General features: G+C 44.5%; 3 protein-coding genes across 5 annotated transcripts in view; all 3 read right to left on the bottom strand.

Annotated features, from left to right (window-relative positions):
* sas (stranded at second) overlaps positions 1-3,761 on the bottom strand; it is a 19,522-nt gene extending 15,761 nt beyond the window's left edge. Inside the window, exon 1 of the mRNA XM_026815076.1 lies at positions 2,925-3,761. Within this exon, the coding sequence (XP_026670877.1) occupies positions 2,925-3,024 (100 nt within the window). The 5' untranslated portion in view covers positions 3,025-3,761. The remainder of the gene's footprint in view (positions 1-2,924) is intronic.
* Positions 3,762-6,015: 2,254 nt separating this feature from the next.
* LOC108626699 (uncharacterized) lies at positions 6,016-6,913 on the bottom strand. Its single transcript, XM_018027516.2, has 3 exons — positions 6,692-6,913; positions 6,439-6,554; positions 6,016-6,376 (listed from the first exon to the last, which is right to left on the bottom strand). The coding sequence occupies exons 1-3, from the start codon at positions 6,860-6,862 to the stop codon at positions 6,016-6,018; spliced, it is 648 nt and encodes a 215-aa protein (XP_017883005.2). The 5' UTR covers positions 6,863-6,913.
* A 727-nt stretch (positions 6,914-7,640) lies between these two features.
* LOC108626769 (uncharacterized) overlaps positions 7,641-19,208 on the bottom strand; it is a 128,058-nt gene continuing 116,490 nt past the window's right edge. For 2 of the 3 annotated variants that reach the window (XM_018027628.2, XM_026815098.1), the window contains 4 exons: positions 16,335-16,428; positions 14,392-14,923; positions 12,057-14,097; positions 7,641-10,802 (listed from right to left, as the gene is read on the bottom strand). In XM_018027628.2, coding sequence (XP_017883117.1) covers positions 10,656-10,802; positions 12,057-14,097; positions 14,392-14,923; positions 16,335-16,428 — 2,814 coding nt within the window. In that variant the 3' untranslated portion in view covers positions 7,641-10,655. The remainder of the gene's footprint in view (positions 10,803-12,056; positions 14,098-14,391; positions 14,924-16,334; positions 16,429-19,208) is intronic. The other variant, XM_018027627.2, reaches the window with a different exon arrangement.

Raw genomic sequence — 19,208 nt, 5'->3', positions numbered from 1 at the left:
AAATATCGAAATTAGAAGAAGAATACACTATTTTTAATTATAGGAAATGCGTTTTTCTAAGGTATATAAACTTTTGGTATTGACTCCTTAAATGAAGTCTGATTTGTTTTTTTAAGACTCCTGAATAGAATCAGTGGAGATTATGTTATTTTCGTTGATTCGGTCCACTTACTAGGACCGGGCATATTTTATTTCAAATGAGATAACTGGACTGTCGTCGAACTTGGAATTATTTCGTGGGAAGTATTGGTTGGCTCGTTCGCGTTCACGCAGAAATTAATACGAATCGTTTCCTCGAACGAGCGCGTAGTAACGGTACCAGAAAAACGAAGCAGCGGAGTCGCTGTTCGATCGGAGAAAAACTATACGGACCGTGGCGGACGGACGAACCGGCGCGACGCGGCCAGGTCTATCTGATAAAAGTCAGATCGTTCAGTTCGATCGAACGCACGTGTGAACGCGTAAACAATTCTCGCGTGGGACACGAAATAGAAAGTCGCGTGTGTTACGCGAAACGAAACGAATTATACGTATCGCGGAAAACGTAACTGACGGGATTTAATTAGCAGCCTCTCTCGTAAGAGACGAACGTGAGGTACCTATCTCGTCTCGCAACGCGGATGGTGCAACGCGCGAGAGGATCCTAGCACACCTTTCTAAGCGGGTCGAAGGACGCGCTCCTCTCAGATTATCTACTTATTAACGTGTAATTAAAAATACCTACTTCTCGATTTACCAGTCAACGTTCCGAGTCATTTTACCCTTTCCGTATTAACCCCTTGACATACAATGACGAGTCTGACTCGTCATTTATTCCATTTAATTTGTATGTAAAGTTCCATTTAATTTGTATGTCAAGGGGTTAAAACTATCAAATTCTTGGAGAATTAAATTAATTTTCATTATGAGCTGTTCTGTTAATTTTTCAAAATGGCGAGGTAGGAAATGGCGTCCAGTTGTGATACAACGAAAAGTGATTTAATCCATTATGGATTTTACTCTCTCAATCAAATATTAACGCTATTGAAAAGCTTCCTCTTGCTGCAATTTATATAAAATACGATTGAACTACTTTTTTGAAGCATAAGCAACTCCGTTAATTAAATAATATTGGTTTCCTAAATCTGTTCACTGTTGTTCCATTCCAGTCTTATAATGGATTACTTAATCTCATTAATGTACAAAATCTTCGGCTTGAATGAACGGTGAACAATTGCCGTTAGCTTTAGCGGTCTAACCTACATACCGCGTGAAATTCGTCTCATTGTTCTGTTAATAATCTCGTTCATTGTGCGATCGCAGGCAGGCAGGCAGGCAGGCAGGCAGGCAGACAGGAGGGAACTCGGTGTTCGCGCGTAGGAAAGAAGGATGGGGAACGGGCTCGGAAAAAAAGAGAACAGGCGGAAAGAGATCTTCAGAGGAGAAAGGTGTCTACACGAAATTCCATTCGAATTAAAGGGGGACGATTTCGTGGAATTCTGTATCCGATCATAATTTACTCGACGATCCTTAAAGTTTTTGTATATAAAAACGAACAATTGTTCTCTATATAGTCTAACATATGCATTATTAACTCGGCTGTGAATCTACCCGGAGGGTAGCATCCCGGACTTAATAGGATATTCTGATGCGGTTCGTCGTTGAACACGCGAGCCAGTTACTCAGACCCTGTTTCGTTATTGACAAAACGTAGCCGCGTTTTCGTGCAGGGAACTCCGTTGAATCACGGCTGGTTCCGACCACTGCGTCGGATCGGTATGCGTGGCGGGCATCGCCGGCGATCGAGGGGACGATAGTAAAGCAAGTTAAGTTTCCTTCGACTGTGAATAGACTTCGAATTGAATTTAAATCGTTTAATTTACCGACGTCAGATCATTGGAACGACCGATCGCAGGCTCTTTATGCTCCGTAACTGGGACACATGATCTCGCCTTCTAATTTATTATTTGTTTCCCCAAGGCTGTACGCGGCAACTCGCAAACTGGATCGAATATGCTCCCGTTAGCGATCCATCCGATCTGTTTACCGTCTCGATCCCGCCACGTGCGACCGTCGAACCGATTCGACGCGCGCCAATTCCAGTTTCCATTCTCTTTGAATCGAACCAACGCGGATTACATGCGGTCTAACTCGACGACGAGTCGCTGTCTGATTTTACTTCGACTGTGTCGGAGGAACATTTAAACCGGTTTCCCCGTTTCGCAACATCGACTTTGTACGAGCGACTATCGCGATGTAGTCGAATTAGTCTTCTAGAAAATGAACTGCGAGTCCCGGATATCGGATGAGATCGAGACCGTTGCGATTTCCATCGGATATTCGTGTTAGTGGGCAACCTGGACAGCAGGCGATTTCTCGAGCCGATCTTCCTCCATCATCGGCGAAATCTCTTTCCCGTTTTAGGAAAACGCGACCGACGATCGCAGGAAAAGCGGGCGGAGCCGGTTTCTCCGTGAGGACACCGCTTGGAAACGTTGTTAGAACCATCTGTCGAAAGTGCGCGTTCGAACGATTTACTCGGGAACGACGACATCGGTCGACGAACGAGGACGTGACTGAACTTTTCGCCAGTTTCACGGTGAATACCGTTACGATCGGTTATTTCGCGACCAACGCTGCTCTTATACGGTCGCGTTTCACGTCTGCTTTCGGGGTGTTAATGTTCCGTTACGTAAGAACCTCTTCGCTTCCAGGTCAAGCAGACTTTCCAAGACCAACGCGTCGCTTCTATATTTGCGCGTCGAGTATTCCTTTCGATTTGCAATATCGACTGTTCGGACACTCGAGATCTCCGCGCGTCTCGCGCCGCGGATTTCTCTTAGAAAAGGCTCGCCGCGCGCGCCGTGATGAATCGCGAGAAAAACGGAGAACCGTGTTTTCTTACTGGTCTCGAAGACCGAGAATCGGATTCGAAGGAAACTCACCGGCAGTAGTCGTTTGCGGCTCGGCGGCCGACGAGAAGAATCCGCCCAGCAGGCAGAGTCCTACGACGGCGCGTAGAAAACATCTTTCCTGGATACGCATCCTACCACATTCTTCCACCTCACGGTCCCTTAAAAACTCGGATTCAAACACCAAAACTCACTCGGAACTGATTCACTTCGAGTCACACTCGACGGGTCCGGTTCCTCCCACGACCTCTTCGATCTGAGAATTTCTGTCTAACTAATTAAAAGACGAGGTGGACACTGTCGAAGGCACGAACGAGGAACGCGCGAAAACTGTTCACTTGGTTCATCGGTTCGGTCGCGATCCGTGCCGAGGCCGGAGGTGAAGTGCACCGGTGAGCGGGATCTACCTCCTCCTTACCGGTTGGCGTCGTTGCCTTTCATTCCTCCTCTCCGGCCAGCCGGAGAATTCTCCACGCTTACCTTGCTACAGGCTGACCACCGCTCTTCTACAGGCCGCTTCTGGCTAGCTGGACACGACACCAATGTACACGGCAACTCCACTTCCTTTCGAAGCGATCCCCCCCTCCGTGTTTTGATTCTCGCTTCCTTGGAGATTTCGTTTCTACCGGGAATCAAGTTTACCCGAGCTCGTTCCTTACTAGTATATAGAAATCCTTTATTTCAGCCTTGTGGCCCAGAAATCGACTTGATTTACAATTATTCTCATTCATATATTCCTTAATCCTAAACACCTACTTTTGTCATTAGACTCTGTACGTCTCTAATATGTAACTCGTACAAAGTAGAAATAAGAGGAGAAATAAGATTGAGTGTAAATTGCAGGCAAGAAAGCAGATCATGTATTGTTCTTTAGTAATAACTTGATAATTAGTTTAAGAAAGCTGTTAACAATTGTTCTACCTTCCTATATGTTTCATTGTAATTAAAGGATTTTCTATTCCATGATTAAATAAATAAAATTATATCTAATATTTGAATTCATTCGAATAGCCACGTTAAGTTTTGATGAATTAATCTTTCGTCGTTTCTATGCAATATTTTATCTGTATACAGTTAATTTGCGTGTATAGCGTTAATATTAGATCGCGTATGCCTCGAATCAAAGGACATACCGAGCAGCATTCCTCGGCGAAAGCGGTGAAATCGAAAGTGTAAGTTGTCGTCCATGTATTTTCATCATTCATCGATCCGGGCAATATGCATCGGTCGGATGAAATTTTAAAAACAGTTTCACCTTACAAAGTAATGCGACGATCGAAGACAATCGAGGCTTTCTTCTCCAGGAAACTCTTTTTTTTCTTCACGAACCAATTAACACACAATTGTTCGAGCTGTGCATCGCGATGAGCACACGCCTTGGAATCACGGGTCGATGCAACGTAACAGCTCGCTGAATTCGTTTGAAATTCGTTGCACTACCTGCCCGGTCTTCCCGTAAGGAAATTAAATAGAGTCGCTCGGAACCTTTTGTTAAGATGCAATCGTCGCATCGATTGTCACATCGATTCTCGTATTTCAGGCGCACTTAACACTAGATTGCCCGAGGAAGTCATTTTGATTGCTTTTGGGCAAATGTACAAATAATAATGCATAAATTATTTTTTTCCCTAGCGTAGTAAATTTTTTTTATTGTTAACATTTACTAATAACTTGTTATATGACTGTAAATAATATAAAAAATATTAAAAATTAATTTTAGACAAATTTCTTTACACATTATTCTTTCAAAATGCAGTCATTTTTACTGCTTTGGGCAATATAGGTATATACTAAGTTTCAGTCTTTCTAGTGTTAAGCTAGTCTAAAGTTAATGGATTTGTATAAAAGTATTTTTTACAAATTTTCAATTTGATGATATCTTTTTTTTAGTGTTCTGATAAATCAATCCTAGTTTACTCATTCCTTTTTATACTTTTGACTGAGTTCCTTGTACCAAGAGAAAGTGTTAGTAGGTCAGGGTGACGACACACGTCTGAACAGTTCTCTGAACTTGAAATTCTCATGATTCAGCTATGACGTCTGTTCACGTTTTTGGAAGAACCGTACAGTAATGGAATACAGTAATAGAATTTGCAATTGAATCTTGTTGCACAATCGATTATTCCTGATGAAAATTAACTAGCGACTACGTTTTTTCGTAATGAGTCACCCGGTAGACGAATCGAGTCCGGCCGAGGACGTCCTCGACTAACATAAGTTTGCTCGGAGAAATCTTTCACGGGGAAAAAGCGAGTGGGTTCTACGTATAGCCGTTCACGCGCACATTCTCACACTCGTAATGATCTCCGAGTTGGTGTTCGTGTCTTATGTCATGCAGCCGGTGAACTAGATTCAAACTCCTAGACATTAGAAAATTGTTTTCTGTGTTACGTTACTTTTACGACTAAGAGTAATCTTTTGATGCTTCAATTATATCACGTCTCTTTCTGTGTGCATGTTCACGCTCCGAGTTAGACAGAAGTTCTTTTAAGCCTATTTCAGTTGTCTCAAGGAACTTGAATCGTTCCGTTTCTAAAGTTCTGAGATAGTCTTCACGAAACGGAATGTTAGTCATCGATATACGTTTTAGATTTTCCAGAGGGATAGTATTTGTTCGAGGATCATTGGATCGAGGATTGCATCGTAACGAATCGGATTATTCATAGTCAGAGGCGTCGTAGAATACTGATCGCTCTGCGCTGGTTAACAAATGACCGAAACACGCGTTCAGTCACAGAATCCATTTCCTACGAATTCATTTTCAAGAGTATTCACTGACGACGGACGTAGCGGAAAGAAACGCGAAGTGCGACTCGTAAAGTATAACGAGCGCAAGGATGGCCAAGGCTAAAGCAGGGAGAAAGACCGAGACGCGGTGAAAGCGTGCCGAGTAATCTGTATGCACACGCATTCCGTTAATTTGCAGCTCGGATCGCTGCGCATTATCGGGTCGGCTCTGTTTTATCTTCCTCTTGAATTATTTATTACGTGCATCGAACAATGAACAATCCTTGTCTCCTCTCAGTGGCATCGATGATATTCGGACAGAAAAACAATGCCAGTCGTGTGACAGAATGAAAGTTGCGTAATAAGTTTTTTAACGACGGATGGATCATCATAATTTTTAATAACGTTCGATCGAAATGTCTGCGCAGTTTTTGAAAGTCTCTTGAGGGCCGCAGCCCAAATCCGACGTCCCGTCGTCGCACTGTCCCCAGTTGTTTGCGGCTCGGTACGTCCATCTGAAGACGCAGTGGTCGCAAACCACGTTTTTCGATAGTTTAACGCGTAAGTTGAAGATCAGCTTGTCATTAGGAATCCGCACTTCGTAATCGCCGTTGATCACTCTAAGTGAATAGCGATTGAAACATTCCTCGTCTTCGAGATCGTTAGTTCGTTTCAAAGGACAGAGATCGAACTTGAAATTTCCCATATGGTTCGCAGTCAACTTTATTTTAACATTGACGATCCCTCCTTTTACGTATCTGTAAGATACGAAGATGAATTCGTTATATTTTCGAAGGACCGACGAAGTATGCGTTATTACTTTTTGACAATTGTACTGTTTCCGTAAATGCCTCCGTTCTCGTTCGGTCTGGGACGTGGCATAGCATAATTGTCACCGCACACGCCACACTTTCCCTTATTCAGATAGAACTGAGTCTATGACGTAAAACGAACGATTAAGTATTTGTTTTTATTATTCAGTATCTTTCTGTACATTCGCGTTCTTATACTTCCGTCAGTCATTTTATTACTTGTCTACTTTACTATAAAAATTTTTTTGTCAACTTTCTTACGAATGTTCCGCCACAGTTTAATTCATTGTCGGTGTAATTTGGCTCGCTAGGAAATCCCTGCCTCCACATGCTGCTTCTGCTAACAGGATCCATCATCGTTCCATGACCATAACTTCTTTGTAAAGAGAAACCAAATGTATAGAATAGCAGTAAAAATTTTACGTACACCATTATCGAATCTCTAATTGACACGATATGATCGTTAATCGTGTTTTCGACTTTCTTATATAGAGTAACTCGAAATTAGCTTATGACTCTTTTGATTATCTTATCATTTCGAATGGGTTGCTTCGAATCGTATATTTATACGTGAAAAATTCATTATTCTTGGCTCTTGACATCACACTGTCCACCTGTATGTATTTAGCTCTCGATTCACTAGTCAATTCGAAGGTGAACCAGTTTGGTCGTAGAGAAATATCGTAGATTAATAAATGAAGGGAAACAAATCTTGCCATTTTTATTTCACGACCCTTCACCAAATGACCAATCCTAGGGGTGGCTACTATAATTCAGTGGTCATTCCCTTTAAAATCATCCGAGTAACTATAGACGATTAATGGAAATGGCTAAATTCTGATTAGTAAATTAATAGATACGAATCTTAGAATTGTTATTTCGTGATTTTTGACCAGATGACCGAATGACTAATCCTAGGGGTGAGTACTTACAGACAGTGGTCAATTGGTCACTCCCTTTGGACTGACCCAAAAAATTCTGCTCGATTATCGATAAATCGGGAGGGAATGAATATGCAAATCAGGAGCCGTGCCTTCTAAGAATCGGCCAATCATTTTGCGCAAACGTCATTTTGTCCAATCCGAAAGGGTATTAAAGGGCCCCGGTGCTCCTCGAGTCACTCGATCGGCATGCAAGCCGGTCGAGCCACCCCTTTTCCCATCCCATGTTCGGGAATAAATGAGAGGTAAGATAAAGAAAGTACATAGTGTAAATATACAACGTACGACATTTATTTCTCTCATTTTCCTTAAATCGATATATCCTACGTACGTATGGGTAGATACAGAGGGTCCTATAAAGGTACATGAATTTTTTCCGTGAATTCTCTGAAAATTCGAGGAGATATATCAGCGTACCCTTACGACATCCCTTTTATTCCTCTCTGTCGTGTGCGTACAACTGTGTATGCGCGCGTGTATGTGTACGTGTATGTGCGTATCCATACTCTCCTAACTTTCCGTCGCACCAGCTCCACTCTTCGGGTTCATACCATGTAGCATAATTCTGCTTGTTTCAACCTTCTATTCGAACCGAGTTCCCGTTCCTCTTGGTTCCACATTCTTGTTTTCAACTAAGTTCAGGACGTCTTGAAAATAGCCATATTTTGACTAATTAGTCAGCACGAACGAGTCGACCAAAGCTTAGAAGTTTAGCCTGATTATTATTGTTTAATTCGCGTCTGTTCTCTTTCCTTACTTGCAAATCGGAACGAGTTAGAAATAAGACACGAGTCCCTTAGTGATATTTACAATATTCATTCCTAAAGTGCTTTCAACGAATCGACGAGATTCGATCGAAATTTCAACCGCAGTTCGTAAATCGATCATCTAAATTTTTCTTCTCGGAGAGTTTTCGTTAGAAAACAGCTCACGCGATTTCTCGATCGATCCGGGACGAAGTTCTAGATAAAAGGTCCCTCCGTTTTCTCTTCAAGAAGAATGAACCGAACGCATTTTATGTACATATCAGTGCTTCTAATCGCAAGAATTATTATTTCACGCGACGTAATATATCACGGTTAACTTGCTCCGTTCGTTCGTCCCTCTTGCCAATCGATACGCGAGGCCCACCCTCTACGGTCCAACAGCTCGGTGTTCCTTTTTTTCCCTCGTTGTTCAGCGAGCCGACGTTAAATGAAATTCAATACAAATGATATGTAAATCGAAGGCGACGTTCTAACGCTACGCGTAAGAAATTTACCTCCACCGAGATCGCATCTCATTCCGTACAAATATAGTATCGCTTTGAAATTCTTACGACGTTATCACCGGGCAAACGTGCCGACTTCCCTCTCTGAATCACCGCTACCCTGTTTTCGAGTTAACGAGAAAATTATTCAATTGAAACTGGTCGCGTTCGCGTGGCCGAATGGACGTAGAGGGTCGAAAATCATCGATTTTTTTTTAACCGAGATTCAATAACGATTTTTTTTATCCTAACAGCAGATTTGATTCAGCTGTCTTGTCCCTCGAGTACGACGACTTCGGTTCTGGTTGCTACTTCCCTTCACTCGCTTTTCTAATGCCACTTGTCAAATATATTGTCATGGATTCTTCTTGCCTGCTGCGTTACTAGATGTACGAACAAGTGGCATCGAATATCGTGCTACCAAATAAAATAAAGTTATAATGTTAGCCCTCGATCGATCGTGAAAGGTATGTATCGGGAACCTGCGGCCTTATTTATCTTTGTAAAAATTTTCTGTCACTATAGAATTAATCGAGTTGAAAGAAGACGACATCGCTAAAGATTTTTTTTTTATTAAAAGAAGTTAATTTCAATAAAAATTTATAATTATATATTTTAAATTTTGTGCCGATATAAAATTTAGATGGATTTACTATTGTAAAAATAAATTAGCATGTACTACCCCGAAAACAGTGGTTCGAACGATACGGCCTTTCGTGTGGAAGAGGTTCCCCATCCCTGGTACATCGTTTAAGGTCACAATCATTTTGTAATCGATTCATTTATTTGTTTGCGTCTTTACAACAGACAAGAGGAATCAACGTGTGATGCGTTAAGGGCACTCGTAGGGTTGAACAGTTTCCTAGAGTTGAACGGCGTTTAGGCCGCGACCGACAATTTTTCAATCCCGTAGAAAAAATATTCGCTCGATTTCCTACTAAACTCTCTGCGCAGCGAAGTTATAAGGTTTTTGTTTTTCCCATGGTTTGCGAAAGCGTACAAGCTCTTTTTATGTTAGCCCCTCGGCCGGTACACCGTTCAATTTACAATACATCCTTCCAACAACTTCCAACAAGCTTGAACGTTGTCAATGACAAGCGTAATCGATTCACGTACATTAGACTAGAACAGTTTCGCACGAATTTTTACGACTAGATACGGGCGAACGTGGTTATACAAAAAATTCCAGTTACCCGGAATAAAAGCAGCTGCGAAATTTGAGGCTTGAGTTTTGACCCGAGTTCGCAGTGTCGGGACTTCACGTGGGGATCCTGCGGAAAAGGAAAAGAAAGGAGGCTTTCAGGAAAGCTTTCTCTTTTTGCACTCCGTCCTCGAACCGTAGAATTTATTCCTTTGCCAAGCGAGGTTTCAAAAGGTCGAAATAAAAATTCGAGAGGGGCTTGCGAGGCAAAATTTCTTTCGGAAATTCAGGTTAAATAACGGGAAAAAGAAGAAAGATTGAAAATACTTTGTGGTCTGTCGGTGTACATGAAGTTGAGAAACTCGAGGACCATCTCTTAGATTCGTGTGACATCCAGTGGTCGATGATCATCGGAAGAAAGCTTTGAAGTCCGTCGCTGTTGTACAAAGAGAAATACAAGTTCGCAACGTATATAAAAAGGAATGTAGGAAGAAGGATTTTCTATTATTCTTTTATTTCCGGGGACTGTCGATTCTTATAAACACGCCCACGTACAAGTTGACAAATATGGCACGAGCGCTCCGCGCGATGCGGCACGAGTTCGCCTTTTGAACGACTATTAAAAACGATAAGGGACGAAACAGCAGGGACAAGAAAATGGAACGAATTCGCTGGTACAAATGACGTTTCTCTGTTAGTTTGGTCAAAGGCAAGAAGATATTCCATTGGTGTGACATCGATTAAATTCTAAGTCGAAGTAACGGGCTGTCGGTGCACCTTGGCAGGGGGCCAGAGAGTCGTTGGAACTTGCTCAGAGACTTCGCGTAGCCTATTGTCGACTGAACAGACCGGTACACATCGGGCGAGATCAAGGATCTACGATAAACCTTCGACCTATTTCATCGATATCGTCCGCCGATTCTCGAGCACCCCGCTGTCATTCCCTGCCGGCAGGATACCCCGTCGGTGCGCCGTCGGTGACGTGGAGTTGCTCGGTACCGACGTTGTCTCCATGGTAGCGCTCGTCGAAGTCAATCTCTTCTGCAAGCCAAACGATATACGTGATCTTTATTGAGAGAAGAAAGTTAATTGTCTCGGGTAATAATTTCGTATTTTTGGTCAATTTACTGGCCGACATTGAGATTCTGTCTTGTCGCATCGCTACCACTTTAATGACAATATCTTTTAAGATCAAATTCCCTTGTCCTCCCAAGGTATATTGTCGTCCGAACTGTGGGAATTCTATTGGAATCAGCGAAGGAGAGACGCGACGATCACTTTGATCATCCGCGTTTATTAACTTTCCCCGGTAGAAAACGAAAATCGAAGTCTATTTGTTCGGTTCAGTCAATAGTTTGATGCAGCTTGAAATATCTGGATCGGAAAGGATCGCCGCGGAGCTTTATGTCTGGCACGCCCGTGCTCGTGGTGAACTTTCGCAATCAGACCCGGGATCACGTAAGGTCCGCGCCGCGGCGGAAGGAAGGAAGGCATCGCTCACTTCCGGCCGCAGCAGCGGTAGGGTCAACCGAGTCCAGGCACGTCCTCGTCAACGGATCCGGGAAATTGCGGCACGTAAAAGCGTCGCGATGCCCTGGGATTACTTCCAATTCGAGTGTCTTCTCGCCCACCCTCTTAAACACTGATCGCGATCTTTGTTTTATCTCGAGCTCGATCGCCACGGTTCGTTAAATATAGAACGCCCTTCAATTTTTCTTATCGCCATATAAATTAGCTTTCTCATTTTTCCTTCTGTTCCGTGAGCAACTTCCCGCAGTTAACACTGAAATAAATTTTCACGAGGATAGTTCAAATAGTTTCCTTATAACGAAGTTTACGTACATAGTTAACCCACTGTCTAATATTTAGTTCAAGAGTACATATTCTAGTCCATAGTTATCCATAATAGACGTAGAGTGAGAGAGAGAGAGGCAGGAGATTGGCAGTTTCGCGTATTAAAAGCGACCGTATTAAACATTCAAGTCTATTACACCGAACGTCTACATGTCCCGTGATGAAATTCTACCATAATTCAGAACGCGATATAGAGAACGTCGTGCAACGAATGGAATAAATAAATAAGCTGAAAAATGTCCAAGTTACCCTTAATTCGGTTCGCTACACTATTTTATCAATCAACGATTTCCTAAATAATAGAGTATTCCCCAATCTGTGTACAGCGTCACGAATTGGTTTCTCGTGTTTCATTGCCAATTCTTGATAGAATTATGAATCATCGAGCGTGCCGGGAGCAGAGTGGCGCGCGGAATTTAATAAAACGCGAATCGAGCTTACCTCGGCCTCGTTCTCTTTGTAGGACCAGAAGTCAATTTGCCTGAGTGCCTCCAGCTGGTTCTCTAGCGGGTCGCTACCGTTGCTCTTCGCCGCGGCATCCCGTAAAGTACCGGGATCCTTCTTCCACGCGTAGATCGGTCGCTCTAAGCCCACCTGGAATTGATTCACCCCGCGCTCTTGCTCGTCCACGCGACCGTTCTCGTTCCTCGCGTCCTCGTCGTTCTTCCTCCACTCGGTTCCCGTGTATTTCGGCGAGGAGACCGCGGAGACCGCGACAAAAGCGTTGTTCTTCGGCTTGGAAGCGGCTGCGTCAGCCGTGGTCCCCGGTTTAGAGATCGGCATGGCCGTCACCCTATGGTACGCGAATTGCTTCCATTTCGCTGGCCACGCACCGGTCGAACTCGCTTTTCCGTAAGTCCACTCGTCGTTAATCTTCTGCTGCCACGGGGACAGGTCATTGCCCTTCGAACTCCATCCGCCTTGATCGTTCGATTTTCTGGACCAAGAGTCTCCCTCGTCTTCTTTCATCTTCACCGACCAGGAATCTTTGGCTGCCTCGTCCTTGGACGTCCACGACTCGTTCGATTTCGTCGACCAAGGACCGATTCTCGTGGCCCAACTGCTATCTTCTTTCGATATCCACGAAGAGGATTCTGGTTTCGGTAACCATCCTTCTTTCGCTTTCCAGTTGGAGTTGCCCGATTTCGTTTTCGGAAACCACGAGCCTGGTTTGTTAGATTTCTCGGGCCAGAACTCGGTCTTCTCAGGCCAGAGACCCGTGTCCGATTGATCCATCCAAGAATCGTTCACTTTCTCCGGCCATGATCCCTTGCTCAACCATTTCCCGTCGGTGTTCGATCTATCGATCGGTTTCGACCATCTTCGAGAAACAGTTTCGTCAGTGGAGTCCATCGGTTTGATGTGGTAAGGCTTCCAGGTAGATTGGTCAGCTGCCATCACCCACGCACCCACCGATTGTATCTTAGGCAAGGCAGCTTCTTCGTTGGTCCACGGGTTCTTCCCTTCGTACTTTCGCCTCCAGGCACTCGCGTCGTCACCTTGCATGCTCTCCGTTTTCCACTCCTTGGAACCTTTCGGCTCCGAGACGATCGACCAAGGTTTTGACTCCCTCGTCTTGTAATCACTAAAGTTGCTCCTATCGTCGTTCGATTTGTACTTCGAAGTCTCCGCCAAAGGCAGCTCTTCTTCCTTCACGGATTCCTTTGACGCGAACACTCTGCTTTGTTTCTCGTCCTTCGACTTTCTCTCGTCGCTCGCCTTTTCGCTCTGCTCCTTCGAACGACCGTTGTTCTGTTTGTCGAGACCCAACTTCTTCACCAGGTCCGCGTTCGGGTTGTACGACTTTCCGTTTTCGTCTTTCGGCCACGGTTTCGCTCCTGGTAGCTTGTGAGGCCACGTAGCCGGGTCGGAGGTCAGGCTGTTCCAAGTTTTCATCGTGATCTGTGGTAGCACGACCTTCTCCTTGTTCTCCGGTTTCGTCGACGACTTATTCAGTTCCGAACGGTTTTTACCCTTATCCCAATTCCCGCTCGCTTGTTCCCGATCGTACAATTTCACGGGCCTTTCCCCTTGCTGCCAGGTCGGAGCTTTCGAACCTCTCTCCGCTGACCAGTTCGATTTGTCTTTCCAATATTGGACCCGTTGCTGTTGCCACATCTTCCGAGCTTCTTCCTGTTCCGCGTCTTCCTCGTTGTTCGACCAGTAATTTTTCTCAACGGGTAGATAGCCCCGCTGAGGCCAATATTTACCCTCGTCCGAAGACTGCCTCCAAGGCCAATCTATAGGTAACAGTCTCTCTTCCGTTCTCCACGGTGAATCGTACCTGTACGAGAGATCTGGCCAACTCCTGCTTAGTTCGTAGTCGCGAGACGGTTCGTATTCTTGACGAAATCTATCGGCCTGTACGTTAAAATCGATTGGGTATTCTTCGTCGCGTCTTCGTAAATAGTCTCGGGATTGAGGATATCTCAATGAATGGTATGCTTCCTCTACGTCGTAATCCGACATTCGTTCTGGGTCTGAAATCATAGAGAGATCCGATTTCTCGAATAATTATTGTTAAATTCAGATTTGTTCGTCCGTGTCGAAAAATTTGTAAAATCTCTTGCAAACGAGTCAATAAAAAATATTATTTCAGGTAAACAATTATTTATTCGTTCGATTAAAATAATTTTGTACGCGTTTATTATAAAGCAATATTTATTCAGTGGATGCATTCGTGCATTTCATTAAATGACGATTTATTTGTATGTAAAGAAACACTTTCTGATAAAATTGACAAATGAATGCGCGTTACAATTAAGTGTCTGACCTACCTAGTCCATCGTACGCGTTCGCGAACTCCCTGTGGGGCTGAACGTGACCTGGCTCACGAGTCCCGATCTTGCCAAACCGCGGCAACCTCTGATTGCCGAGTTCGCCAACTTCGTCCGGCAGTATTGGTTTCCTATCGTCGGAGAAGGGCCTGGACTTGTTTTGTTCGATCAGCTCCCTGATGGAGGGCAAGCTCCTCCGGTTTTGCGTAACGGAGTAGCCCGCGGCCTTTTCCGTTCCCTCGGGCGAATCTCGACCCCACCACCAAAGCGGGACGATCAAGCGTTGAACGGGCGTCGTTTGCCACGGCGTTTCAGTGGTAGTCAACAGAGGCGGCGTCGCCGGCACGGGAGTCAATGTCGTCGTGGTGAAACGATGCTTGGCCTTCTTCTTCTTCTTCAGCTTCTTCCGGGACTTCCTCGAATCCTTCGAGAATTCCGTGGTGCTCGGGAACAGAGTGGACGCAGGCTCGTAACTCCGTTTACCCGGATCCAAACCGTTCCTCGACAGTTTCAGCTCGTTTTCCGCGTTCACTGCCATTAGAATGAGATAACCCGGATTGTAAACGTCGCGATCTTTTAAGGTCGTTCTGGCTACTATTTTCCCCCTCGTTTTAAGAGCAAAAATTCACCGGCAAATGGCAGAAAAGTCATTACTCTAGCCGCTTAAAGTCCTGCTCAGACAGTTTTGTATATAGAAACGCTATTCAAGCACTCGTTTACAGATACATGCAAGCTCGTTTGTTTTTTAGAAAGCGCGTCGCGTCCATTTAAAATGAGTCCGCTCGCGGTGTTTACATCCATCAGCGTTAGCAAATGGCTATTATTAAAGCGGCATTGTTCCGGTAATGGAGATTAAGAAGGTTCCGTGTGCAAAGCGCTTTGCCTACTGTTCGCCTCGGTGCGACGCGTAGACTAACTTGTTCTCGGATTATTCACTGTCCCCTTATACATTAACCAGCCGCGAGCACCGGGCGTTAGCCGAGAAATTAAGGGACGCGTTTCATTCGCGAATGGGACCGGAGGGAAATGATCCAGTTTCCAGTTCACGTTCCACCACTCGGGGGACGATAATTCCGATTAAAAAGGTCCGCGTTTACAAGAGTATTAGATTCTCAAGCGACAAATCGTTTCGCGATCAGAGCGGATTGTGTAAATCCTCGTTCGAGTTCCGCTCGCGTTTCCACTCTTTGTTCTTGGCTAATTCAATGGTAGCAACGCGAAACGGCAAGGGAGGATCGTGCTGTGAAATGGGTTAACGTATTGTTCGCGCGGCAGGAAGTAATCGAACGAGATCCGAGCCGAGGGTGAAGTCGGATCGGAGGGTTGCTATGAGGAAAATCCGACCGGAGAAACTAACCCGCGACCGAATTACATTGATTCCCAGGTTACATGGCCCGACTAATTGTCAGGGTCCAATTACATCCGACAATAACGCTATCCGTCTAATCGGCCCATTGTCTGGCTTTATTCGATTCCCCGTTAGACTCGATTAGCAGCGTGGATCTTCGCGCGACAGATTTCCCTTTCTAACAGTCTAAGCGGTAGCTCGCTCGTATTCGAATCTATTTACTCGTGAATGGGTTTTGTGCCGGGAAAAGGTTTCTCTCCTGGGCCCTTCCCTCGTTACGCGAGAAAATTGCTGTCGCTTCCTGAACCGCGTTTTAATGTTCAGTTTAAGGTACGTTCCGGGGCGCTCGATTGAAATTTAATTTTTCCACGTGTCCATGACCAGTGGGTCAGGAATCGTTTTAGGTGTACGTGTGGTCGACGAAATGCGGATGAATCGATGTAACGCGATGTAACGTGCAGGAATTTCGGAACCGAATGGCGAACCTTCGTTAGGGAAATCGGTCGATGCGATTGAGGTCTAACGAGAACTAGAACTGTTTACCCTCGCGGAATTTCGATCTGTTCAGAATACTGTCTACAAAGCGTTACTTACCGAGCAATTTCTGCACGCGCTCCCATCGATTCGGATTCTCGGCTAGGTTCACCAACAGTTTCAACAAGTTCTTCGCGAGGACGTCTTCTTGAGCCTAGACCGACAACCGAGCAACAATAATAATTAATTATCGCGCACCTCGAACCACTAGCGGGTGCAGTTTCATTGTCGCGAGCACTTCAACGTCGAAATCATACACTGCGCGCGGGATGCTCTCCTCACGAGTTTCAATTACCCAACCCGGCCGACTTAATCAAACAGATTAATTGTCTTTAATTAAATGAGAAATTCCTTCGTACGGGATTCCGTTCTTTCGTACGGACGCTACGACGCCGGTAATACTTGAATCGAGTCGCGTTAATTCGCTTTACTCCTGCGTCAGCTTGTATCTGTTAACGGAACTGACAGATCAGCGCGTACGAAATGAAACTCGTTAACGAAGTCGTTCAAGAGGGAGAGAGAGAGAGGGAGATTCGAAACGGAAGCTCGACCGGGAGAGAATTTTTCTTCGTTTCCGCCGTTTCCATCTCTCGTTTTTTCCACTCGAACGTATTTTGAAAAATATGCACGCAACGCGTACCGCGGCGCCAGAGCCTCGCTCGACGATCATTAACGAGTCACGAGCGAGAGCTGCGCTCCGCGCTACTCTCCACTATTTAAATTCATATCTCCATTAATTAGGCGCGCGAGGGTGCATGATACTTTCTATTTTTTTTTCTCCATACGTCGATTCCTGAACTATGTAAGAAAAATGAACAGGGATTGTATGGGAATAAAGTCAGAATTAAGATTTTGTAATCGTACAATTTATTCGTCGTGATACGATTATACAGAACAGAGAAAAAGAGATTCTAATTCTTGCGAGCGATACGTCACTCGATTTTCGTTAATGATAAGGGAATGGTAGACTGTAAAGGTGAATTATCCACTCGTGTAGTGAAGTGTGCTCGACATGGCCACGAGGGTGGCCTTCCCGGATGCCGTGCTTCGTAATTTCCGCCCGAAACCTCGTATTCCGTGTCGAACCACTCCGACCCATAGCGGTGATCGTAAATCAAGAGAATTAAGATTAACAGCTTCGTTTCGCGTATTCCGGGTTGTTCTCTGTCTGTTAACCCCTTCTCGCTGATAAACCCTTTCACGATCGACGACACTGCGAAGGAATCTCTCCTTTCACAGCGTACCGTCTTCTCCGCCCGTCTCTCAGTCGTCTGTTTGATGGAAATTAACGCAGTTCCTCTGTCCTCCTAGATATCCTCGTCTGTCCCGGGTGTTTCTTCCAACAAAGCTGCACCGGTTTTGTTTCTATTGTCCGCCCTTTTTGTGAAGTGGAAACTCACTTTAGCAGCAGCTGATCTCTGTTCTCCTTTTCGTGAAAACTTTCTAAAGCTTCAATTTCATCGTGGATAAAAATCTTTCTAACCCTCTCTTATCCGACACCTTTCAAAAGAGAGATGACACTGTCTTCATCTTCAGCCTCTCGTACCTAGGAATCTTTTAATAAAAGTCCTTCCTCTCCTTTTTCGTCATTCTAACACTGTTCCCGAATAAAGTCCCGTCCTTTCCTTCTTCGGCTTGATTTAATAAAATTCGGCAGATCTCCCCGTTGTCCCCGTAACCATTTTTTCCCTATCTGCGAACAAAGGTTCCTATCCGACCTCGTTTTACAAATCTTCTTTTCTTCGTCAATGCGTTTTCTCGTCTGAAGCTGATTCAATAGTCGGCAATCGAGAGCAGCTTGCGTGAGTGCATACACGAGAACGATATTAAATTAGCTGCGAGAACGCGGTTCTTTGTGCGGACTGCACGATAAGTGGTGGTAGCTAGCTGCCATGATAATGGCTCGAGCATGAGACATCTTTGCGACGCGACGCGACGCCGGAAAAACGCGTCCAATCTCCCCGGAAGCGAGCCTTTCAACCTGAAACGTCTCGTTGCCTCTGGAACGCTGATGATAGCGGATGATTACGTTCCATAGAGATAGCGCAATCGTATAATAAGATAGCCTGAATAAATTCTTTTCAGACAATTTTTATGAAACGCATCGAGACAGATGATACTAAATTGTTTTAATCGTTCATTTTTCATCACGGAATATTCATTTCTGTTTCATTTAATTAATGAAGAATGAATCCATTCCCTGCGAGAGATAACGGCTTCCGCGGTCGGGCAATTATTATTTCCGGCGTTCTTGCGTCCCAGGTGCGATACAAATTTATTTTCAAGGATCGCCCTGTTTTGTGCGTGCGACAAGAATAAATAGCAGCGATGTGACCCTCGGAAAAGAAAGCAGGACATTGTCTCTCTCGGTGATAAAAGAAAGCTTGCCGGTGGTTAACCAGCCTGAAAGCGGGGCCGGCATTTATCATCTTGCAACATTTTATTCTTGTAACCCCGCAATGCCAACTTCCTCATTTGTATCTGACATCGACCTGCCCCACCGTTTCTTTGCACCACCCGAGATGCACCGCGCGACGCTTTTTCAAAATGTCCAGATCGCTTATACTCTGATTTATCTTGAAACTTGGAAACGATTATTGGAAAAGTTTATTTCCTGATCACAGCGATGCGAGTTTACAATGCGATTCAATGTATTGTAAGCCCAGGTTCAAAGGGCACAACTGCGGTTTCTCCTTTATCACAAGTCTTCATGTATAAGGTCTTTTATAATCAAAGATCGAGGAATACCGAAATCTCTGCCAGTTATTCCTGTGACTCCTGTCAGTCGGTCTTATATTTGTATCTCATATAATAATTTTTTTCCTCCTAAAACAAACTGGTGAACTTTGGTCGATTAAAACTGGGAGACTGAATGTACTGAAATAAAACTTCTATAAAAGTATGATACAAGTTCAGAACCCGGTCGTGCAATTT

Source organism: Ceratina calcarata, unplaced genomic scaffold (genome assembly GCF_001652005.2).
Source record: "Ceratina calcarata isolate Rehan_Ccalc_2016 unplaced genomic scaffold, ASM165200v1 scaffold428.2, whole genome shotgun sequence".
Lineage (NCBI taxonomy): Eukaryota > Metazoa > Arthropoda > Insecta > Hymenoptera > Apidae > Ceratina > Ceratina calcarata.
This window is presented reverse-complemented; position numbering and strand designations above follow the sequence as displayed.